Consider the following 23967-nt stretch of genomic DNA (forward strand, 5'->3'; position numbering starts at 1 on the left):
GAGAAAACCTCCAAAAGGGGCCCCTCCAGAAAGCAAACCCACAGGGCTCTTCCCTCCAACTGGTTTGGAAAGATTCCTCTGAGAGAAGTGGAAAGAACCTGTTTATTTAACAGGCACAGCACTCTCAGCACACAAAATGAACAATACCAGATGACACCACTCTGTCACTGCTCTGAAAAAGATGACAGCTTCAGAAAGTCTCTCTTGGGGGTGGTCGCTCTGTTCTCAGTCCCTCCTGTGCTGGGGCAGCTGCTGCAGCCACAAGGTGCAAACTCTCGGTGTTTCCCAGGTCCCAGTCCAGAGCAGGTTCAGGTAGGTCCAAAAAAGGGAAAGGAGAAACAGTCCAGGGAAAAGTTGGGCTGCTAATGACTAACTAATGAGCAGAAGCAAAAAGCAGGAGCAAAGCAGAAGCAAGAGCAAGAGCAAAGCAAAAAGCAAAAGCAGCACCATGCACTGCCCCATTTCTGTGTCCCGCCAGCTGTGGGGGAGCAGCTGATAACAAAACAAAACAAAACTTTCACTCTTCAGAGCCAGTCTTGAAGGCACAGAACATGATATCCAGCATAAACAGAACAGATACAAGCATCATAATGTCACCCTAGGACAATATTGTATTCTACTTGGGCACAACACAGGCACAGCAAGTGATAAGAGTTGTGTTTTCCCTTTCTCTGGGATTCACAGAATGTGAATCTCAGAAATCCTTGGGAAGAATTGTGCCTTGCTTTTCTCGCTGTGAAATGTGGCAACAAAGCAATGCCTCCATCTGCTGGAGAAACGAGCCCTGGGCCACCCCAGCCCGGAATTCCAGCCCCCAAAAATTCCCTGGGGGCCGGGGAGGCTCCCACTCCCTCCCCACCACGACGGGGGTGGCCCTGGTTGCCAAAATAACCGTGAGGCTGCAGCCCCCATGAGAGAGAGCTGCCGTGAGAGGAAGGAGGAAATTGGGGTTTTTCTCTCATTTCCTGCTTCAAGATGAGTTTCGTGGCACAGGGAGGTGAAGGGTGGAGGTTACATCTCCTGCCTGTGCCCGAGGGTGTGGGAGCCAGGACTGAGCCCCCTGCTCCTTTTGGGGGCTGGTGCAGGATGGAGATGCTGAGAGAGCCCCCGGGTGGGTTCAGTGCCCCAGGGATCAGCCCTGAGCTGAGCACGGAGCATCCCCACAGCACCTGGGGCTGCTGAATGATGTCACGGCAAAAAAAACAGCAAAAGAAATAAAGACAATTAGAAAAATGCCATTTTCCAGCAGCTGCGATTAAAGATCCTATCTCCCACTGGGAAGAGAAATCAATTTCCTTACAAAGCAAAAAAAGCTGGAGCTAAGAAAAGCTTCCCTGCATCAGTCCCCCAAAACCAGGGGGAAAAGGGCTGAGCAGCTCCTGCACCAGTCTGCAAATGCTGTCAGTGCCATCAGGGCCAGCAATGCCACCAGGGCCGTGTCCTGCAGCTGATTTATCCACCTGGAACAGGCAGCAGGACCTACCAAAGGATTCATGGATGCTCCACTAAATCAGAATTTTGCACAGTCCTGCAGAGGTTGGCAACAGGAAATGATTGTCCTTGTTAAGGGCTTGGGTGGCTTTTAAACTTGGCATTTTCTCCTTGGTTGGAGTAAGACAAATGAGGAATTTCACAGCTAAAAGGCAGTTCCTGGCTGCCCCTCTTTCCCTGGCCACCTCTCTCTCGCTTGGCAGGGTCCCAGGATGGCAGGAATTCTGTCATTTTATTCCTACCATCTTTTGGTACTTCTTAAAGGCAATTTTATTCATTAGGGAAAAACAGTGATGCTTCTAACACTGTGAGGGTGGGCAGGCCCTGGCACAGGTGCCCAGAGCAGCTGGGGCTGCCCCTGCATCCCTGGCAGTGCCCAAGGCCAGGCTGGACAGGGCTGGGAGCAGCCTGGGACCGTGGGAGGTGTCCCTGCCATGGCAGGGGTGGCACTGGATGGGCTTTGAGGTCCCTTCCCACCCAAACCATTCTGGGTTGTTGGTGCAACATGGGGTGGATGGTGCAGATTGTCCCCTCCCAGAGCCCTGCTCCTCCTCCCTGAGCTGGATCCAAGCATGACTCAGCCCCACAGAGTTTTTATCAGCTCTCACACACGGCCCCAGCACCCAGAAACAGCCCCAGCCCCAGCCAACAGCCACAACCCTGGGAAATACAGAAATAAACACAGGGAGGGAGCTGTGGGCTCCCCATGGGGGTGGCTGCAGGCTCCCAGCACCCCCTGAGTCCCACCCCAGCCACCAAAACCCTGCAGAGGTGCCTGGGCCCAGGGTCCTGCTGTTCTTGGGCTCCAGAAGTGAAATTTTCTGTTTTCCTCATGGAAATCCACATTTCCCAAAGGCTGCTCCTCCCAACCTCGCTGCCCCCAGGAGAAATCCCTGCAGCTGCCTTCCCACAGCACCCACAGTGGCACCACTGGTGACTCAAAGAGTGAATAGGAAATATTGAAATATTTGGGCTTTAGAGTGTTTAAAAAGTGACTTCTTCCTAGAGGGGATAGACACCAATGGGAGGATTTTTTCCAGCTAAGTTGGGTCACTTGTGCACTTTGAGCATCTGTAAAGCTCTGGGAGACAAAATAAAAAAAAAAAAATTAAAAAATTAAAAAAAAAAAAGGTTTTTTTCCAAGGTTTTTTCCAAGAGTTGGGCTCCTCTCAAGCAATGGCTGCAGCAAATCCCAGCAAAAAAGACAGATCACAGATCAAAGAATCTTCTGAGTTGGAAGAGAAGCACGGGGATCATCAGCTCCAATTCTTAAAGGAACTGAACCCACAACCTCAGTCCATGGAAGAAAATGAAAATATTCCTCCTTGCCAAGCCCTCCCAGAGTAATAACCCAGAGGAAGGGGGTTTTAATTATGTAGGGGGAATTAATTATGTAATTTGAGGGGGGTTTGGGGGGGTCAATCCCCTCCTCAGAGCAGCTGCCACCCTTCAAGCCATCCCTGGAGCCATCTAGGAAGGAGGAGCAGCTGGAGGGACACAAACCCACAGGTGGCACTGATGGGGACACAGTGACCAGGGCCAGGGTGTGACCGTGTTCACAGGGGTCTGAGGATGAGGGAAGGGATGAGGATCTGACTCCATGTTTCAGAAGGCTTCATTTATTATTTTATGATATATATTATATTAAAACTATACTGAAAGAATAGGAGAAAGGATTTCATGAGAAGGCTGGCTAAGAATAGAATAAGAAAGAATGAATAACAAAGGTTTGTGTCTCAGACAGAGAGTCTGAGCCAGCTGGACTGTGATTGGTCATTAATTAGAAACAACCACATGAGCCCAATCCCAGATGCACCTGTTGCATTCCACAGCAGCAGATAACCATTGGTTACATTGTGTTCCTGAGGCCTCTCAGCTTCTCAGGAGGAAAAATCCTAAGGAAAGGGTTTTCCATCAAAGATATCTGTGACACCGGGGCAGTGCCAGGGGGCTCTGGGGGCTATGGGGGAGCAAGGCCAAACCCGGCTGAGCCAAGCCCAGCTGAACCAAACCTGGCTGAGCCGAGCCCGGCTGAACCAAACCCAGCTAAGCCAAGCCCAGCTTCCTTGAGCAGAGCCCGGAGCAGGTTTTGAAAGCACATCCTGCCGGGCTGGGAGGCAGCACAAGGCGAGCCCGAGGGCCATGGGCAGCACCAGGAGGGGCTGGGACGGGCAGCAGGAGCTGCTGCGGCTCCGGGATGCGCAGCTGGAGCCCCGTGGGACCTCCCTGCCCCCAAGGACACCTCACAGGTACCGAGGGCTCTGCAGAGGGGAAGGAAGGAGCTGCTCTCAGCGCGGCTGCTGCCCCAAGCCCGGTGTTTTCAGGGGTCTGGGGAGCACTGGGGAGTTGGGGGCACCATCTGGGGTTGCTCAGACAGAGCTGAACTTTGGAGATTCCAGCAGAACGGGGAGGTTTAGACAAAGCCACCGTGGTTTTGGTATCGCTGGTGGCAGAGCCCAGCGCCAGGACAGGGAAGTGAAACCAGGGGCTCCATCCCCGTGCCCTCCTCCTTCGGGCTCCATCCCCATGCCCAGACCCCTGTCCTGTCCCCCAGGCTTGGCTGGGGCTGTCAAAGGCCTTTCCTGCTCTTGTCCCACACCTCTCCCAGCGCTCTGTCCTCCCTGGGGTCACCCAGCAGGGACCACCGGTGCCACATCAGGCCCTGGGCACACCTGGGTGTGTCCCGTGCGTGGGGAGCCCCTGGGGCCTCTGCCAGCCCCAGGATTTCCCAGAGCGGCAACTGAAGTCACTGGGCCACCAAACTCCCCGCGTTTCTCCCCAAAACCGCCCCAGCAAGGCTCCCCAGGCCGCTGCTTCCCCTTTTCTGAGCGTTCCTCCCCCGAGCCGGCCCCGGGGGCAGCGGGAGCCCGGGGGTGACGCTGCTGCTCCCGGCCCGTGCAGGCCCAGCTCCGTGCCCCACAGCGCCAGCCCGGACCCGGCTGCCCCCGGAGCGGCCACCCCCATGCCGGACACGCCGGGGGGGTGCCCCCCTCGCTCCCCCAGCTCAGCCCTCATCTACAGCAACGTGGGTGAGTGACCTCCTGGCCCTGCTGTGCCCCTGCCTGCCGAGTGTCACCTCGGGCGGTGGCACTGCTGGCCCTGTCCTTACCCCCCCCACACCCTGTGTCACCCCTCTGGCCAGTGCTGGGTGTGGCTTTGGGGCTGGAAATTTGGAAATATGCAGGGGGCAAAGAACAACGTGCTGTACTCCCACCCCGTCCCACCCCCCCTATCCCACCCCCCCTATCCCACCCCATCCATCCCGTCCCACCCACCCTATCCCACCCACCCTATCCCACCCCATCCCATCCCATCCCATCCATCCCATCCCACCCACCCTATCCAACCCCATCCCATCCCACCCCACCCCACCCCATCCCATCCTACCCTATCCCACCCATCGCACCCCATCGCACCCCATCCCACTCATCCCACCCCATCCCATCCCACTCCTCTCCTCTGTCCTGTCTGTCCTGTCACGTCTGTCCCTCCGTCCCCAGGAGAGCTGCGTGCCCACCTCGTTCCCCGCAAGGCCAGCCGAGGGGAGGGCGCTGTGAGACCCCTCCCCCGGGCCCAGCCAGACCCGCTGCCTCCCCCCCTGCCCAAAAAGCAGCTCCAGCGAGCCGAGTCCCTCCCGGCGCCGGCACCATCCCAGCGCTGCCATGAGGAGCCCGAGCCGCGGGCTGGCAGCAGCCTGTACAGCATCCCGGCAGGACAGGGGGCTCCCCCCCGGGACAGACCCTCCAAGAAGCCCCTGAGCAAGTCCCAAAGCCTGGGGGAGCCGCTGGCCCCAAGCAGCCCCCAGAAAGCCCCCTCAGGCCGCCTGAAGGAGCTGACATTTGGGACAGGGGACGGCGAGCTGGGGCAGCTCCTGGAGAGCCCAGCCGGGGTCTCTGGGGTGGTTTTGGGGTGCCAGGAGGCCTCCCTGGCCCGGCTCTCGGCTCTGCTGCAGGAGGAGCTGCTGGGCCCCGAGGAGAGGCAGCAGCTGCTGGAGGCAGAGCTGGTGGGGAAGCGCTGGGCAGCCCTCGGTGTCCTGGAGCCCCAGCCCTGCTGCCAGAGCGGGGATGCCTGGTACTTCAGGGTGGGCTTCACCTTCCAGCACAGCCAGCTGCAGTTGGCAGCCAAGGTAAGGGGGGAATCAGGGTGAGAGGTCTGGGTGGTGCAGAGGGAGCCAGGAGATCCAGGAGTGTTGGCTTTTCCACGGAACACGACACTGGGGCCACTTCCCCTTTCTGCAGCCACTTCTGCATTGCTGGATGACACAGTGCTGCTGGCAGGGGCTGGCTGGTGAGGGTGACACTTCCCCTGGGGGCAAGGGACACGTCAAAAACAGCCCTGCTGGGGGACAGGTCCTGCTAACTCAGCCAGAGGGGCCAGCACATGCAGAGGAGAGGCTGGAGCAGAGCTGGCTGCCAGGAGAGCAGGATGAGAGCCCAGCCCATGCATCACCCTCATATCCCAGCTCTGGCTCCATTCCTGGGTTCAGAGGGTGCAGCACCACATGCAGGTCACAGCAGGGCTGGTGGCCCAGCCCAGGACAGCTGTCCCTGCACAGCTGGCCCTGTCCTGTGTGTCCCTGCAGGTCCCCAAGCCGTGCTGCTCCAGCCTGGCCGTGCAGAGCTCCCTGGGCACGCACTGCAGCATCCAGCGCCTGCTCGGCCGCTTCACCGACCGCCTCCCCCGGGAGCTGGTGCTCCCAGGGATCCCTGGAGCACAGAGCCAGGGCCCTTCCAGAGAGGGGCCAGCCTGTCCTGCCCCCCAGCCCGTCCTGCAGGTGCTCCTTTGTGCCGAGGTTCCCCAGCAGACCCTGGCAGAGTTTGTGAAGGGCTCCCACGCTTTGCACAGGAGCAGCCCTGGGCACTACGAACGCCTGGGCTGCCTCCTGCTGCTGCAGCTCTGCATGGGGCTGGAGCACCTGCGGGGGCACAACGTGGTCCAGGGGGACCTGTGCCCTGAGAACCTGCTGCTGGTGCAGTGCCCATGTCCCCCCCAGAAGCAGAAGGAGCCGCTGGGACTGTCCCTTCCACGGCTGCTCATCAGCAGCTTCTTCAAGGTGCAGGAGAAGCAGAGACCTTGTTCCAGCAGCCAGGAGCTGGACTGGAGCCAGGCTCTTGCTGCACCTTCCCCTCCAACAGCAGCTGAGCTGAACTTGGGCAGGCTGATCTATCAGATCTTGCACGTGGACATCTCCCTGGAGAACATTTTGGACTTCAGAAGCAAAAGGCTTCCCGAAATCCCCTCGCTGTCCATCTACTCGGCAGGACTGAAGCGCTTGGCCTCGCTGCTGCTGCACAGGGATCCTCACCAGAGGGTGTCCATCCTGCAGGCCAGGGCCATCCTGCAGGTGCTGCTCTGGGGACCACGCCAGGAGCTCTTTGCCAGGAGCAGGAAGAGCCTGGAGCTGCTCCAGAGCTGGCTGCAGGTCAAGAGGGCTCTGCTGCTCCTGAGCTTTGCAGAGAACTCAGCTGGGGCTGGGGTCAGCCCAGGCCTGGAGGAGTGGCTGTGCTGCCAGTACTTCCAGGGAGTCACTGAATACACCCTTTACCAGGTCACCCAGGTTCTCTATGCTCCCTAAACAACCTCCAGGAGAGCCCACCCAAAGGTCTCCTCAAAGCTCATGAAGGCCTGGCCAAACCTGTCTCTGCCCAAACCTGTCCCTGCCCATGGCAGGGGAATTGGAACTAAGTTATTTTTAGGGTCCTTTCAGCCCAAATCATTCTATGATTCTATGAAATCCATCAGTTCCTGAGAAATTCCAGCAGGTCTTCACTGGGAAAGCTCTGCAAACCCAAACCCATGGATGATGAAGTGAGTAAAACCACAGGGTTTATACCCTCAAACAATTGTTCCTTGATCTTCTAAGTCTGGTTTATCAGAGCACCTGAGGAAAGGCAGCTGGATGGGAGTCCCAAGCACCAATTTAGTGGCTGATAATACCAAATAAAGTTTATGGGGTTCAGACTTTGAACAAAACCCTCTCAGAGCCTTTTTGCAGCCACCAGGTTTTTGCTGTTTTAAACAACACTGAAAGCCACCCATCACAGCTCACCCTTCTCAGCAGAGGAGAAATAACAGCTCTTTCAGCCTGTGCTTCCCAGAGACAATTTGTGGAACAGTCACTAATAAAAATGACATTTTTAAAGGGAAAAATACAGCTTCAATAAAACCTGGAGCCAAGCCTCTCAAACACTGGTCCTTTATGTGCTTCTCTGCCAGCATTACACACGCCAGGGATGGATCCAGAGGGAAACACAAAGCCAAACTGCCCTGCCCGGTGGTGATTACCCAGACCAGCCTCCAATGGGCTCTTGTGAACAGCTCAGGTGAGTTCATGGGCACTAAGGCAGGGCTGTGGCATCTGCTCCTTGCTGTGAAACACCTGGCAGCACGTGGGACCTGGGCCCAGTCCCCAAATCCATCCAGATGTCGAGGGACCAGCATGGTGAAGGTCATTTAAATTATTTCTCAGCAATTATTGATCCACTCACAGCCATCTAGGCTGGGTATCAGGAAAAATTCCTTCACTGAAAGAGTGATCAGGCATCAGCACAGGCTGCCCAGGGCAGTGCTGGAGTCACCATCCCTGGGAGTGTTCCAAGTGTGGATGTGGCACTTGGGGACATGGCTTAGTGGTGATAGGGTAATGGTCAGCCTCAGTGGTTTTAGGAAGCTTTTCTAACCTAAACAATTCCATGATTCAGTGACTCCATCACCTGACAGCAGCAGGGCTGTGCACACAGTGGGACAGAGCCTCCCCACAGCTGCTGTGCCCATGGATGTGACAGTGGCTCCCCAGGCAAACACCCAGAGCCTGGGGCATGGCTGGAGTGAGGAGGATTCCTCCTAGGAGTCCCTGAGCTCCAAAAAACAAAAACAAACCAGAGCTGGGACCCTGCAGAGAGCAGCTCAGTCCCAGCCCCATGGTTGGTTTGCTCCCACCTGGAGCAGCACCCAAATCCCCCAGAGCAGCCTCTCCCTGCCCAGGCTGGACCCCATTAACCCAGGCACAGAAATGGGGCCCAGATCTCATTCCAGGTGTCCCGGGAGAGCCCAGCCTGCTGTCCCCGTGTCTCCTGCAGTATTTGCCGTGGCTACCAGAGGGCAGTAAAGGCCGTGGCACAGCCCCTCATCCCGGGGAGACAGAGCCAAACCCGCTCCCCCGGCTCCTGCCCAGTCCCCCAGTTTTGGTTTGCAGCGTGGGTGACCCCCTCCCCTTCTGCCAGGAGCATCCAAAGTCAGCAAAACGTCCCATGGAGGCAGGACCAGGCACATTCCACGCTCCTGTACCCGTGGAGAGCAGAACATGGCACAGGTACCACGTTGCAGAGGAAAACGGATTTTTCCAGATAACCAGAGCAGGAGTTCAGCCCTGTGCCAGCCTCTTGTGCAAAACAAGGACACCCTCCCCTGGTCATGCCACCACCGTGATATCCAGGAATATCCTGAGTGGGAAAGGACCCTCAGGGATGATCAGTGCAGCCCCTGGCCCCAACATCCCCATCCTGGGAGCTCCTGGAGCTGTGGCAGCCTTGGCACCATTCCCTGGGGAGCCTGGGCAGTGCCCAGCAGCCTCAGGGGGAGAACCTTGCCCTGAGCTCCATGCCAAATCTCTCCCAGCCCAGCTTTGGGCACTTTCCCACTGTCACTGGCCTTCTAAAAATCCCTCCAGGATCAGCACAATTGTAGGGCCACGAGAGGATTGGGATGAGTCAAATTAAAGAGCCCAACAAGAGCCCCCACTTTGCACCATCACTGCTCACACCTCAGTTACTCTGTGCTGCATCTCCGAGAAGTTTCAGGGAACATTTCAGTGTATTCCATGGGATCCCAGCACTGCTGAGCTCAGGGATGGCTTGTGGGAGAAACTTTAGGGCCTCACTCACACATTTCACAGCATTCAGAGACTTCTACTCACACCCAGCAGAACCTGGTGAAATAAACCCATCCCAAGGATTCCCCCTGCTCCAAGGTTTTATAGAGGAAAGATTCATCAGCTCTAAACAAGCCTGCAAGTACTGAAAAACATGGAAACACCACAGTTTAAAGCTCAGCCCCTTTGGAAACTTATTTGTTGTAATTTCAGTCCCAGGTTTGTTAATTCCAGCATCTCAAGGAGCCCCAGCACAGCCCCCTCCTCACCCTTCAACCCCCCCAAGCATCCTTGGTGACACCACTGAGGTGCAGCAGTGCCACAAACCTTCCCAGCTCACAGCCAGAATTCCTGCACTCACCTGCACACACTGGAAAGGCTGCACTGTTACAGGAACACTATAAAATTCCAGGTATTTAAGTTGCATATTTGGTATTTAAAGCAGCCATGGGTTGAGCTGATCGTGTTTCACTTGAGACTTCCCAACCAAATCACACCCTGAATATCCTCCAAAATACTGGCAGAGCAGGCAAGCACTGCTCCTAATTAGCACAGCTGCTAATTACTCACTAAAAGTCGACTTTTCCAGGATTGCTGGATTATTCCAAGCCCTGTCAGAGCACACCCATGAGTTCCAGTCAAGCAAAGAACAAGCAAAGCCTTTCCACACCTGCAACTTTAATGGTTGGGGCAGTTCCAGAGCCACCTCTTCAAGAGTGCAAGTCTTTAAACAGCTTAAAACCAGCAATAAAAAGTAAAATATAAATTTTTATTTAGAATTAAAGCAAATACTTCAGTATCACAAACACAATATTAAACTTCAAGAAATATACTGCTAAATTTGGAGGGAGCATTTATTTTTGCACAACCACGACATGCGCACAAAATCCAGAGAAAGATGTGGAGTCTGAAATTTTCAACATCTCACCACCAAAGCAGCTGGGTCACACAAGGTTTTCGTACAAGAGTTAAGATAGACTGGAATAAGATGTTGACAAAATTTCTACAGAATCATCTTTTATAGACAACAAGAAAGCTCTAAAGAGGCAAACATTGCAATCTAGTCTTCTTCTGCTGAGTCTCTCTCAAACGTGTAGGCCATGAAGCAAGCATCTGGTCTCTTGGGGACAAGGGGATGCCCTGGTCTCACAATCTCAAAGCCCAAAAAGCTGAAAGTACGGAGCAGTGCAGCTAGAAAATAAAGCAGGAGACAGGTTTCAGCCATGGCATAGTGAAAAAATCACCTGCAATTTCCACCAGAAGGCATTTTGTGTCTCTGGAGGCGCAGGGAACACCCACCTCTGTCATCTCTGTTCTTGTGGAAACAGATGAACACGTGCTCAACTCGGAGCTGTTCTTCAGCAAACTCGAGAAGAACTGCAAAACTGCAAGAGAAACAGCAGGGGTTCAGTGCCCAGGGAATGGCCTGGGATGGAAGGGACCCACAGGGACCATGCAGGCCAAGCCCCAGCCCTGCACAGGCACCCCAACAACCCCACCCTGACTGTTTGAGCTCTGGCAGCAAGTGCTTCTTCAGAGAGAGCTTCAAGGCCCTGAGAGCCAATCCACACAGAATTCCTAGGGAAGAGGCACAGGTTGGAGCCTCACACCACCAGATCCCTGAGGCCCAGGCAGGACTCCTCAGTGGCACAGAAAAAGCTGATGGAGCTGCAGTGACAGACTCAAACAGCCTGGAAATCTCAGTGCCTAAACCAGCCTGAAACCCCAGACTTTGGTTCTGCCTGCAGCCCTGAAACCAGGCTCACAAGAGAGCCTCAAAACCCAAAATTAAACTTTAAAAATACAAAGAGCAAAGTGTTGTCCCACCCCCCTGAGAGGCCTCGTGCTAATTCACAGCCAAGTTTTCCCTGCCCCACCTGTCCTTGCTCCCCTCAGGCAGAGCACCACTAGGAATTTCAATGTAGAGGTTGTTGTTGTTCAGCACTGCTCTCCAACTGATGTGTTTGGCATCTGTAAGCCTTGACTGGACATTGAGAATTCTTGTCCTGTTGTTAGGTGTTAGTTCTTCTGTGACATTCAGCCGATTATCCTGCAGCAGGGACAAGAGCAGAGTGATTTTCCTGCTTGTTTTCAGAGGAAGGATTGAAGCAGGGAATGTTATCAAGCTCACTGCACCTCATACTCACCGAATAAAATAAATTAGCTGAAAGATTGTGATCCCTCTGACTATTCCCTCGCCCACCTGGGATCTTCAGGGGTGGGTGAGGGACATCAGGAGCACCACCGAGGCCCCGGACCCAGGTTACTACAGCAATTGAAGGGAACCCTGGAACTGCAAAGGGAACATGGTTACACAGGCTTGGGCAAAGCCCTGGGACCTGCAGGATTCAAACAGTGTTAAAAACCCCAAACCTAGGCCAAAGGACTCCTCCCAATGCAAGTGGGAAGATAAAGGAAGCTCCACACCAGGGAGCTGCCACTGCAGTATTTTGAGTGAAGACTCACTTGGAGATGAGAAATGCTCAGGCTGGGTGAGCCAGGTGCGTTTCTGTGCTAGGGCAGGCCTGATGTGAGCTCAGGAGAACCTTCCTGCAGGAATTTGCAGTTTTCTGCTCTCCTTGTTCTGAGGCAGCACAAAGCTCCAGCCCAGCAAGGCAGGGATCACTTTTTTCCCTGGGTTATTCCCCACCAGACCTTCCCAGGAAATTCCAGGGAATTTCAGTTTGAGCTGATGCCACACCTGAACCTCTGCAAAACCTCCAAACCTCTTCCCACTGAACTCCTCAGAGCGATCCCACAACGCTCAGCAGTCGAGGAGAAAAAACACTGCATTTTTGAAGGTGCAAGGATTATTTTTAAGTTTCTCCCCATCCTTTTCAAGGCTGTTTCACTCCTCCCGTGGCAGAGCAGCGCTGGCCCCTCCCTCTGCACCATCCTTCACCCGCAGGCTCCACTCTTGAGTTGCGTCATCTCAGCAGATGCAGCAATCGAGGCCCTTGGGGGAATTTTCACAATCGTCCTGTCTCCGGGTGCCAGCAGCAGCCACTGCAGCCATTTGCAAATCCGAATAAACAGCTACAAAATAATCCACCATTTTGCACCCGAGTTGCGGGGTTTGGATTGGTTTGGGGGTTTTTTTAATTTCTTTTTTGGTTTTTTGTTGTTTGTTTTTTTGGTTTTTTTTAAATGAGCTTGAAACTTGTGATGAATAATCCGTATTAAAAAGGCTGGAAACGGGCAGAGAGGTTAAATATTATGTGCTGGAAGGTAAATTATAGTTATATTTTTAATATGAAGCAAGGGTAACAACTGCGAAGTTTTATTAAAAATACAAAATCTGCGCTAACTGAAGGCGTTATTTAAATTAAATGAGTATCCAACCCATTATTTTAAGCTCTTAGAAAGAGACGTTTTTCTTTAATATCAACATTATTTATTTTTATCTGAGAATGACTGTGAACTATACATTTTTAATTTCCCCCATAAATAACCTCAAAAACCCTTTTCCAAAGGTGTGCTGTGGCAATCTTCAATAATTTCACCTTTCTGCCCAAAAAGGTGGTGCAGAAGGAAGGTTTGCAGCCATAAATACATTTTACTGATGTTTACGTGCTCTTAGGGAGAAAAAAAACCAATCTTTAGCTCGCAGTTAAATATAGAAACGGTTAAAGAACTCCTTGCACAGTCCACACACGAGGTGGAAAGGGCAGCTCGATGTCCTGAGCATCCACCGCTCCACACCAGCCACCTTAATTCAGGTATTTTCTTTCTTCCCAGCACCTGTGGGGGGTGTTTTAATCTTTCGGTTGAGTTTTTAACCACCAGCTCTCGTAACACTCTTACCCTCGATTCGTTTTGCGGAGTATCCACGGTTACATAAGGGGATAACAGCCTTCAATCCCTCAATATCTTTGCCTAATTATTGTTTTCCCCGCGGCCCCCCCCCCCCCTCCACCCCCAGCCCTGTCCGGAGCCTCCCCCAGCCCGGGGGTGCCCTCAGGGGTCCCTCCCAGGGCCGAGGCAGCGTTGGGGCCTCAAAATCTCCTTTTTTTTGTGCTTTTTCCACCCTCCCCTGCCGCCTTTCCCCGCGGGGCCGGGGCCGGGCCGCCCCTCCCCCGCTGGCCACGCAGCGTCCCCCGCCCATCTCCGGCCACCAGGGAGGCGACAACGAGGATGAGGAAGAGGAAGGAGACAGCGAGGGCCCAGCGGTGCGAGGCTGAGGGAGGCCGCGGCGCCTCACCTGCTCTGTCCGGTACTGAGGCTCAGCACAGCGGGCATGATGGTGCTTTTATTCCCCTCTTTCTCTCTAGCGAAGCAGTGGCTGTTGAGTATCCGTTGCAGGGAGGATTTCACCATCCGGCCGCTCTGGTCCGAACCCCGAAACCCTCCGCCGCCTCCGCCCCCCTCTCCCCAGGCGCTGCTACACAAAATGGCACCCCGGCCCCACTGCCTTCTTATATACCCTCCCTCTGTCACGCCCCCTAAGAAGCCACGCCCCTCAGCGCGTGCCACGCCCTCGCACGAGAAAACGGCTTTTATTGGGCAGTTTAGGTGTCTATTTAAATATCTCGCTGTTTATTGGCTAAAGGAGCGCGGTGGGAGGGACATCGGCGGGGGGTGCCGCACGGGAGGCGGGGGATAGCGGCGCGTGATTGGCTGCGCGCGGCGCGGGCGGGGCGGGGTCTGGCGGGGCATCGGCCGGCGGGCGCTCCGCAACCCCTCACTGCCCTCGGAGCCGCCGGTTCGAGTCCCGCGCCCGCGCCCCGCCCGGCTGAGGTAACCGGGGGGGCCGGGGGAGGAGCGGGGTGTGAAGGGAGCACCGGGAGGGAGAGACGTGAAGAGTCATGGAAAAACACGGGCACGTCCGTAGGGTGCAGCCCTGGGGCTGGAAGCAGCGGAGAGGCGGCCGCAGGATCACCTGTGGGACCCCCGGGGGCATCTCGCCCTCAGGGCTTCGCACGGAGCTTTATGCTGAGGGAAAGTTTTAATTAAAAGTTAATAATAAACCCACCACAAGTAGTGGGGTGGGTCCCTGAAAAGTCGGGTTCTGGAGTTGTGAGCTGGTTTTGTTTGGACTGCTTCCCTTTGGGCTCACTGTGGTTTATGGATTTATAGGGGAATAGGGTTGGGGAGTAGTTGGTTTGTGGGTTTAGGATGGAATAAGGATGGGAAATAGTTGGTATATGGATTTATAAGGGAATAGGGATGGGGAATAGTTAGGTGAAGGTTTTATAAGGGAATAGGGATGTGTAACAGTGAGTTTATGGGTTTATAGTGGAAAAGTGATAAGGAATGGATGGTTTGTGGATTAATAGGGGAATAGGGATGGGGAAAGGTTGGTTCATGGATTTATAGTGAAATAGGGATGGGGAAAAGTTGTTTTATGGATTTATAGTGGAATAGGGAAGAGGAAGGGTTGGTTTGTGGATTTATAAGGGCGTAGGGATGGGAAATGGTTGATTTATAGGGGAATAGGGATGAGGAATGGTTGGATCATGGATTTATAGGGGAATAAGGATGAGGAATGGTTTGATCATGGATTTATAGGGGAATAGGGATGGGGAATGGTTGGATCATGGATTTATAGGGGAATAGGGATGGGGAACAGTTGGTTAATGGATCAGTTGGGGACTAGGGGTGGGGAATTGTTGACAGTGACGATCTTTTAGGCTAAAAAGACTTTTTTTGCTCTGCCTTCATGACAAAGTGGATAAATTCTGGTTATTTACACAGCAGAAGTTGGGCTCATCCCTGTACCAGCCAAGCCATGCCCTCTGCTTTCCATCTCCTGCCAGGGGCTTGGAAATCCATGGCTTGGGGGTGTGGTTGGGTCTTTGTGCAGTCCCACAACAAGAACAGTCCTGAGGAAAGGATGGGAATTTGGAAACAGGACACCCCCACTGCTCTTCTGGATGGGACTGATGGAAGCAGCTTCATGCCTTGGGGGTGAGGGTCAGCCCTCAAAATCCAAAAGCCTTCAAAATCCATTTTAAAGCAGGAAATGTGCACAAAAAGCTAAATAGGTCATCATTCCCATGGGTTTGGGAATCAAATCTTTGGCTGAGCCATTTCTGATCATTTCAGCCTGCAAACCAAGGCAGAGGCACATCCAGGGCACATTGTGAGCAGTGGATTTTATCCTGTATGGAAAGAGAGCTCAAAATAATGGTGTAAGTGATGGTGTTTGCAGGTAGGGATGCCTTGTAAGTTAAGTGGGGAAAGGTGTTTATAGAACCAAATAAAACTGCTAAAGAGACATTGTAATGGTTTTAAAAATCATGGTTTTCCATTAAAAAACTTATAGATGGCTGCATTTCTTTTTTTCTTCATCAACTCAGGCCACAACACACCTGTTTTCTTGCCTGCAGCTACCAGAGCTGCATTTGACCACTTCTTAGGGGGTTTTATTGCTACCTTTATTTTTATTTGCTTGAAAATATCCCCATCCAGGAGCTCTGAGCACAATGGATTGATCAGCTCCACTTTGCAGAGGGATCATTGTCTAAACCTCCACCCACCTTTTGTGTCCCGAAGCTGCTGGGATAACCCAGGATGGAACAAAGTGTCCAATAAAAAAAGTCAAAATAAAAACAACAATTCAACAGTGTTTGCTCTCCTGCAGCTCAGAGGAGAAGCCTGGCCTGGCCAGCAGCCAGGGAAAAAAAAATTCTGGGAGTCTTGGAAAGTGAAAGGGATGAGAAGAAAGTCCTTTTCCTGCTGCAGGCATCTGCACTCAGCTCCCAGAACACAACATAAACGGAGCTTGTGCTCACCTCAGCCTCGAGGGTGTTGATTTATGGAGGGGAAACTCTTCTGTTTAATGCATTGCCCAGAGTCCAGCCTGAAACAATGGCAGAGCTGCAATTCCGGAATATCCGGAGCACATCAGAGGAGATTTAGCAATTCCTGGTTTGTGTGTTGTGTTAGCAAGGTTTTCCTGCTGGGGGCTGGAGGTGTCAGGGGGTGGAAGGGCTACATCAGCACTCAGTGATAGATTTCATGATTTCCAATAATGGCATTTATTATTGCTGTAGTAATCCTCCTGTAATTCCTTATAATGGCTCTGTGTGAGCAGAATCAGCGCTGCAGCTGTTTCCTCTTCCCTGAGAACTGGGAACAGCTTTGCCCTCTGAATCCCTGTCACCTCCATGGTCCATCACTCCAATTCACAGCTGAGTGCCTGGAGAGCTCTGCAAAAGCCCAAGCAACCTGTGCTGGGTTTGTGTCAAACACCACGGGGGATTAGTTCCAGCTGCAGTTTTGCTGAGAGAGCCCAACTTCCACTTTAGCAGAGACACTGATTCAGAAATCCTCACACAGAAGCCTCTGACTCACAATTTCGGGATTATGGCTGAGGCAGTTGGAGATGTTGCCATCCCCAGCTGGTTTTTGTCATGACTGCCCCTCCTGTGGCAGAGTAACTGCAGCAGGGTTGTTGCTCCAGCTGCATTCCCAGTTTGGGATCTCAGTCCCTGGAATTACCTGATTCAGGGGGCAGTGAGCCCTGACAGTCTGAGCAGCCCAGCTCTGCTGTGGCACAGCTGCTTTCAACACACAGGGAAGATTCACAGCATCCCAGAATATCCTGAGCTGGATCCCACAGAGATCATCAGTGCAGCCCCATCCCTGCCCAGCCACCCCAAGAACCCCACCCTGAGCAGCCCTGGGAGCTCCTGGAGCTGTGGCAGCCTTGGCACCATTCCCTGGGGAGCCTGGGCAGTGCCCAGCAGCCTCGGGGGGCAGAACCTTGCCCTGAGCTCCATGCCAAGGCCTGGCCCAGCTCCAGCCCTTGCTGGGCTCCTGTCCCTGTCCCAGAGCAGAGCTCAGCCCCTGCCCCTGTGCCTGCCCTGGGCAGGAGCTGCAGCCCCCAGGAGCCTCCCCTCAGTCTCCTGGGCTCCAGCTGAACCAGCCAAGTGCCCTCAGCTGCTCCTCAGCCCTTCCCCAGCTCTGTGTCCCTCCTTTGGCCACTCTCCAACACCTTTGGGTCCTTCTGATCTCGTGGTGCCCAAAGTGCCCCCAGCACTGGAGGTGAGGCTGCCCCAGGGCAGAGCAGAGTGGGACAATCCCTCCCTGGGCCTGGTGCCCCCAGCACAGGGGGGCCCTTGGGGCTGCCAGGGCCCAGCAGTGACTCAGATCCAACTTGCCCCTGACCAGGACCCCCAGGGCCCTTTCTGCAGTGTCTGAGATGAGCCAGATCTGCTGTGATGCCTGGAACAGTTGCTGAGCACATCCCAAGGGATGCTCCTGCCTTAGAAGAGCTCAGCTTGGGCACCTTGGTCTGGTTCTCTGCACGTCTGCTGATTTCCAGGACATCTGGGTCCTGTTTGGCTTTGGGACTTGCTGCTGAATTCCTTTTTTCCTCAGCCCCTTCCCCAGCTCCGTGTCCCTCCTTTGGACAGCTTTGGATCCTTCTTTGTTTCTTTATTCCATTGCATTTTTACAACCATTGCAAACAGAGGATCTCATCCAGCACGTTCATCCCAAATGCTGTGCAGGTGTCCTCAAACACACAAAGTCCTCCTCATTCCAGCTACCACAGCCTTCCCCTCTCCAAAAACTGCATTCCCAAGGACTCTCCCAGTCCCACAGCCAGGAGCTGGTGTCAGTTCTCAGCTCTTGAGGGAGCTCTCCAGAGAGCCCCAGCAGGTCCCAGTTGCTCTGTGCTCTTACCCCAAGCAGGTCACAGCAACTGGGCTGCCTGAAACCTCCTGGGAAAGAATCTTGTGCAGCCTGAGTTACTCAATAACCAGAGCAGTTAATGAGGAAAGGACAGAAGCACCAACAAACTGATCTCTGTTAAGGATCCAAGTTGAAATTGTTTCAGGCTGAGAAAAGCCAAGGTGTTGATTTTCCCAGATTTTCCTTTCTTTTTACCCTCTTTTCACAAAAAAGGGTCTCAAACAATAGTTCAAATCACCAGTCAGTGATTCTTTGTCAAGCTTTTATGAGTTTAACTTTCTGAAATAGTCTGGAGGATGAGTTTATTGCAGCACAAGAAGCAAACCAGATTAAAAACTGTTGGGAACGTATTAGAGCAAGAAATGGGTGTGGGATAAGTAACTGTCTTCCCTCTTCCCTGTGTTTTCAGGTGTGCAAGTGTTTGTGATCAGATAACACAAGATCAGTGCTTAGAAAGATGTTCAGGAGCTGAAACACCCATAAACCTCCCAAGGTTCTGAAATCCTGCACGTCGAAACCACAGCTCTGTAACATCATTTATTCCAAGAAGGAGAGATAAACCATTCTGTCATTCAGGTGATTAAAGCAGGATTAAATCACACAGCTGCAAAAACTGCTGCTTCTGCCTGGTTTTCTGCCACTGCTGGAGCTGAGGCTGCTCCTGCATCTGTGTTCTAGAGGAGCAGCAGAGCTCCAGGGATGGGGAATGGGACAAAAATCCTTTTTGATGGGTAGCAGAAAGCCCTGTGTGTTTTGTGCTGTGCTGCATCACGCTCCCAGGGCTCTCCTGGAAGGTGGAAATGGATGTTTGTGGCATTTAACAGCAGCAGGGGAATCCATCCTGCTCTGATTTGCTGACAAGGGAAAAACAACATGAGAGAAAAACATGAGAGAAAAACATGAGAGAAAAACAGGAGCTCCCTCCCAAAGCATGTGCACTCCATGCATAGCATTGCCCATTTAGTACTTCCCCAAAAATGGGAATAAAATACAGTAATTTATTGATTTATTGAAGCAGGTTTCAAATCAAGTGGGTCTGATTGCCTTTTCTCTCCATTCCAGTGCTTATTCTTGCAGTTTTGAGAGGTGTCTGTAGATGCAGCCAAGCACCAAAACAGGACAGAAGCTGAGGCAGAGATGTCATCAGGACATGTTTTCATAGAAATCATTGTCTGTGATGACTTCACCCTCTGATTTTAGTCATGGAATAATTGAAATGTTCCTGTTGGTCAGCCCTCTGTGGAGACAAAGGACAGCCAAAGCTTGTGAGGCATTATCAAAACACTGGAGAGTAATTTTTCTACACTTATCAAACCTATATTTTATAAGTCTTAATAAAATAATGGCTTTTAAATCTACCCCTCTCCTTCCTTAGTACTTCTGGTTCATCTCCTCACAGGTAACAGTTAAGTAGCAGTTATCTAATTTTAAATACTCCCCCACTAAATCACTCTTTAGTGTGTCAGAATCTATTCTGATCTTTGTGGGACATGTAATTAGAACACCTTTCCTAGCTGGAAAAACTCTCATTTTCATTGTCATCCCTGTGAGAATGATTTCATTTGAAGGTCAGCCTTTCTGCAGACCCACTTGTGCTGGAAGGAGACTCTGCCAAATGAAGCTAGAATTTTTAGGTGTGTACCAGCACAGGGAAGAATTTATTTTTCCAAGATCTTTGTGAGATACTGAACTAGAAGAAAACAGTTATCAGGCCAAAAAAAAAAAAAAAAAAAACCAAAAAAAACCTTTGGATCTCTGTTTTTCCACTTCAAAACAGCTGGCATGGAGAGGGATTGGATACAGATGAGGTAATAGATGTTTAAAATGCTGTAAATTCTCATTTATCTGAATGAAGGCTGGAATCCAACATCACCTGGGCACCTGGGAAAGGCTGAATTGTTCTTTTTGAGTCTGCAGGATCAAACAGAGCAGTTCCCACATAAAAATAATGTGGGAACAGGAAATCAGCTGGAAAGGGGCTTGGCCAAGAGCAAGAGCCACAAGAAACACTCAGAGGGTGGCACCCTATGATTTCTGGGAAGTGTGCAGGGGCACTTTGATGTTACGGGTCTGCAATTTAGGGATGATGTTCCACAACACTGATTCCTGTATTGATTTTTCTCTGGCTCTTGCTGCCAGTTGTGAACAAATGGCCCCGAGGAATTTGGAGGTGGTTGCAAAACAATGGAGTGAAAGACGTTGCAACAGCCTCCCCTCCCCACCCCATTTTCTGTTTCGTTTCTGCTGGGCCGGAGGCAGCTCAGCTCCAACCCCTCTCCCGAGTTACATCAGAGCTGATGGATGTTAGATTTTGCTCTTTTCTGAGATTTTTCAGATTTTTTTCTGAGATTTTTCATGCCCTTTTCTCAGTTGCCCAGATATGAGGCAACTGAGAAGCTTTTTAAAAACTTTTATTCAATGTTCAGTGTCCTGTGAAGGGTGAAACAATACAGATGTTACAGTTCACACCATCACAGTCAGAAGCCAATTATTACAATACATTTTAAGAATTTCTTGTCCTATCAGCTTTAGCCACACCATGCTGTAAATGCCTTAATGCCAATCATCTAAAATTACCCCTTCAAGGGTAAATTTCTTCATTTTAAGAATTTTCTGCAAATCCATTTCCCACATTGGAACTCTTTGTCTTGCAGAGGAGTCACAGAGGGGAGTTAATTTGGGGAGGGAGGGAAGCCCTGTCCCCCCTGTTTGCATGGAAAGGGTGTTGGGGTCCTGAGCAAACCCTTTGCAAACCCCTCACAATCAATCCCACCATAAGCAGCATTTCAGGCTCCCTGGACATGAACATTTTCCTTCCCCTCTCTTGCTTGCCTGTGTGGTGGATTTAGGATTTATTTTTTATTTCCACTGCCCCCCTCTCAGAATCCACTCATAATCAATCCCACCATAATCAGCATTTCAATCTCCCTGGAATTCCTCCATGAACATTTTCCTTCCCCTCTCTTGCTTGCTGGAGCCTGTGTGGTGGATTTAGGAGTTTATTTTTTATTTCCATTGCCCCCCTCTCAGAATCCACCACCCCTCATAATCAATCCCACCATAATCAGCATTTCAGGCTCCCTGGACATGAACATTTTCCTTCCCCTCTTTTGCTTGCTGGAGCCTGTGTGGTGGATTTAGGAGTTTATTTTTTGTTTCCATTCCTCCTCCTCCCAGAATCCACCACCCCTCATAATCAATCCCACCATAATCAGCATTTCAGGCTCCCTGGACATGAACATTTTCCTTCCCCTCTCTTGCTTGCTGGAGCCTGTGTGGTGGATTTAGGAGTTTATTTTTTATTTCCATTGCCCCCCTCTCAGAATCCACTCATAATCAATCCCATCATAATCAGAATTTCAATCTCCCTGGAATTCCTCCATGAGCATTTTCCTTCCCCTCTCTTGCTGGAGCCTGTGTGGTGGATTTAGGAGTTTATTTTTTGTTTCTATTCCTCCTCCTCCCAGAATCCACCACCCCTCATAATCAATCCCACCATAAGCAGCATTTCAGGATCCTTGGATATGAACATTTTCCTTCCCCTCTCTTGCTTGCTGGAGCCTGTGTGGTGGATTTAGGAGTTTATTTTTTATTTCCATTGCCCCTCTCTCAGAATCCACCACCCCTCATAATCAATCCCACCATAAGCAGCATTTCAATCTCCCTGGAATTCCTCCATGAACATTTTCACATTTTCCTTCCTCTCTCTTGCTTTCTGGAGCCTGTGTGGTGAATTTAGGAGTTTATTTTTTGTTTCTATTCCCCCTCCTCCCAGAATCCACCACCCCTCATAATCAATCCCATCATAATCAGCATTTCAATCTCCCTGGAATTCCTCCATGAACATTTTCCTTCTCCTCTCTTGCTTGCTGGAGCCTGTGTGGTGGATTTAGGAGTTTATTTTTTGTTTCCATTGCCCCCCTCTCAGAATCCACCACCATCCCAGCTTTTCCTGCAGGACAATCCCTTGCTGGGAAGGGGAAGGGGAATGGCACAGCCTGCCTTGTTTTCCTCCAATTCCTCTTGTGCTTGGCTCAGGCAGCCTCAGGGATGAGGAAGTGCAGCTCTGCTTTTGTAACCCCTCATTTCGTTTGGAAATGTTATCCAAACAAACAGCTGCCAGCAGGATGAGCGTTAGGGCCTGTGCAGAGGCTGCTCTGTCACACAGCAGCTCGGGGGGAGCTGTGCCTGCTGAAACATCTCACCCAGCAGCTCATTAACGTGGAGATACTCAAAGGAGACTTTGCCCCCCTCACCATTAGATCCTGCCTGTGATAAGAGCATTTACCAGCGTATTTTCCCATAAATAAAATGAGCAGGCCTGGAGGGCAGGGAAGGTTCTTTTGCCTGGAATCAGTTCTATCCCACACTCACCCCTTTGGAGAATTGGGGCTGAGGGAACCAGTTCACCCTGAGAGCCAAAGACCTACAGGCTAAGGTGGATTTCTTCCAGCTCTGTGTGCTCCACACTGCTTTATTTTGGGGATAATCCACGTGGATTCTGTCACTGGCCAGAAATCCTTGTGCTCGAGGCACAGGGGTGCTTCAGGAGGAACAGGAAGGTCCAATTTGGTAAAAAGTTTCTTCTTTTGCCAGGCTGGTTTTTGACTGCAGGAGGAACAGGAAGGTCCAATTTGGTAAAAAGGTTTCTTTACCAGGCTGGTTTTTGACTGCAGGAGGGACAGGAAGGTCCAGCTTTGGTTAAAAGGTTTTTTTTTTTTTGCCAGGCTGGTTTTTGACTGCAGGAGGAAGAGGAAGGTCCAATTTGGTAAAAAGTTGTTTTGGTTTTTTTTGCCAGGCTGGTTTTTGCCTGCAAGAGGGACAAGAAGGTCCAATTTGGTTAAAAGGTTTCTTTTGCCAGGCTGGTTTTTGACTGCAGGAGGAACAGGAAGGTCCAATTTGGTAAAAAGTTTCTTCTTTTGCCAGGCTGGTTTTTGACTGCAGGAGGAACAGGAAGGTCCAACTTTGGTTAAAAGTTTCTTTTGCCAGGCTGGTTTTTGACTGCAGGAAGAACAGGAAGGTCCAACTTTGGTTAAAAGGTTTTGGGTTTTTTTTGCCAGGCTGGTTTTTGAGCTCTGGAGGGACAAGAAGGTCCAATTTGGTAAAAAGTTTCTTTTGCCAGGCTGGTTTTTGACTGCAGGAGGAACAGGAAGGTCCAACTTTGGTTAAAAGGTTTTTTTTTTTGCCAGGCTGGTTTTTGCCTGCAGGAGGAACAGGAAGGTGCAGCTTTGGTAAAAAGTTTCTTTTGCCAGGCTGGTTTTTGCCTTCAGGAAGAACAGAAAGGTCCAGCTTTGGTTAAAAGGGTTTCTTTGCCAGGCTGGTTTTTGACTGCAGGAAGAACAGAAAGGTCCAACTTTGGTTAAAAGGGTTTCTTTGCCAGGCTGGTTTTTGACTGCAGGAGGGACAGGAAGGTCCAGCTTTGGTTAAAAGGGTTTCTTTGCCAGGCTGGTTTTTGCCTGCAGGAGGAGCAGGAAGGTGCAGCCTGGGGAAAGCTGCTTTGGCCAGGCTGTTTGCTGAGCTGCAGGCGGCCTCGTGCTCTCTGCATCCGTGTCTGAACCAATATTTACTCAGGGCTCTGTGTGCTGGGATTGTCAGCAATCCCTGCAGTGAGAGCAGGGCTGGAGCCTGCCCAGCTGAGCAGCTTCCCTTGTTTACATCTTTTTTTTTACAAATACTCCTGATTTCCAGGCTGGGAGAGGTGGCAGCGTGACAGCTCTGGTGAGCACCAGCCCTCCCTGCAGCAACCTGCCCATCCCTGAGCCTCTGCAGGCAAAATTCCCCTCTGGAAGGGGGTCTGGGCTGGCCTTGGCATCTCCCCAGGGAGTGACAAACCTTCTCTGGAAGTGACAAACCAAAGTCCAAAGAATTGGTGCTCCCTAAGGGACTGGCACTGCCATCAAAGGAGCCCCCAGGCTGCCACCACACTCAGGAGTGGAGGCTTTAAAATGAAAACAGCTTTAATTCAG

General features: G+C 51.8%; 3 protein-coding genes and 1 long non-coding RNA gene across 6 annotated transcripts in view; 2 read left to right on the plus strand and 2 right to left on the minus strand.

Annotated features, from left to right (window-relative positions):
* Nucleotides 1-3488: 3488 nt before the first annotated feature.
* On the plus strand, nt 3489-7678 carry PEAK3 (PEAK family member 3). The gene is made up of 4 exons (XM_071452088.1): nt 3489-3740; nt 4393-4520; nt 4992-5617; nt 6074-7678. The coding sequence occupies exons 1-4, from the start codon at nt 3634-3636 to the stop codon at nt 7064-7066; spliced, it is 1854 nt and encodes a 617-aa protein (XP_071308189.1). The 5' UTR covers nt 3489-3633; the 3' UTR covers nt 7067-7678.
* Nucleotides 7679-10109: 2431 nt separating this feature from the next.
* On the minus strand, nt 10110-13752 carry OAZ1 (ornithine decarboxylase antizyme 1). The gene is given in 6 exon segments (XM_071452094.1): nt 10110-10552; nt 10661-10746; nt 11239-11411; nt 11509-11595; nt 11597-11654; nt 13563-13752. Coding segments are annotated over 6 exon segments (651 nt in total). The 5' UTR covers nt 13679-13752; the 3' UTR covers nt 10110-10421.
* On the minus strand, nt 12377-13075 carry LOC139602338 (uncharacterized). The gene is made up of 2 exons (XR_011683179.1): nt 12865-13075; nt 12377-12549 (listed from the first exon to the last, which is right to left on the minus strand). It is a non-coding gene; the product is annotated as an uncharacterized lncRNA (long non-coding RNA).
* Nucleotides 13753-14032: 280 nt separating the features above from the next.
* Nucleotides 14033-23967, plus strand: part of JSRP1 (junctional sarcoplasmic reticulum protein 1) — a 41809-nt gene continuing 31874 nt past the window's right edge. For 2 of the 3 annotated variants that reach the window (XM_071451958.1, XM_071451957.1), the window contains exon 1: nt 14033-14098. The gene's annotated coding sequence lies outside the window, so the exon portion shown is untranslated. The remainder of the gene's footprint in view (nt 14099-23967) is intronic. The other variant, XM_071451959.1, reaches the window with a different exon arrangement.

This window comes from Agelaius tricolor, unplaced genomic scaffold (genome assembly GCF_023055355.1).
Source record: "Agelaius tricolor isolate 1412-34295 unplaced genomic scaffold, bAgeTri1.0.p SCAF_33, whole genome shotgun sequence".
NCBI classification, from domain to species: domain Eukaryota; kingdom Metazoa; phylum Chordata; class Aves; order Passeriformes; family Icteridae; genus Agelaius; species Agelaius tricolor.

What these genes read in the sequence shown, in the direction of transcription:
- PEAK3 (XM_071452088.1), top strand. Translation starts at nt 3,634, where the DNA reads ATGGGCAGCACCAGGAGGGGCTGGGACGGGCAGCAGGAGCTGCTGCGG. An exon ending in CCCCCAAGGACACCTCACAG is followed by an intron (nt 3,741 to 4,392) that starts GTACCGAGGGCT and finishes CGGCCCGTGCAG; the next exon opens with GCCCAGCTCCGTGCCCCACA. An exon ending in CCTCATCTACAGCAACGTGG is followed by an intron (nt 4,521 to 4,991) that starts GTGAGTGACCTC and finishes CTCCGTCCCCAG; the next exon opens with GAGAGCTGCGTGCCCACCTC.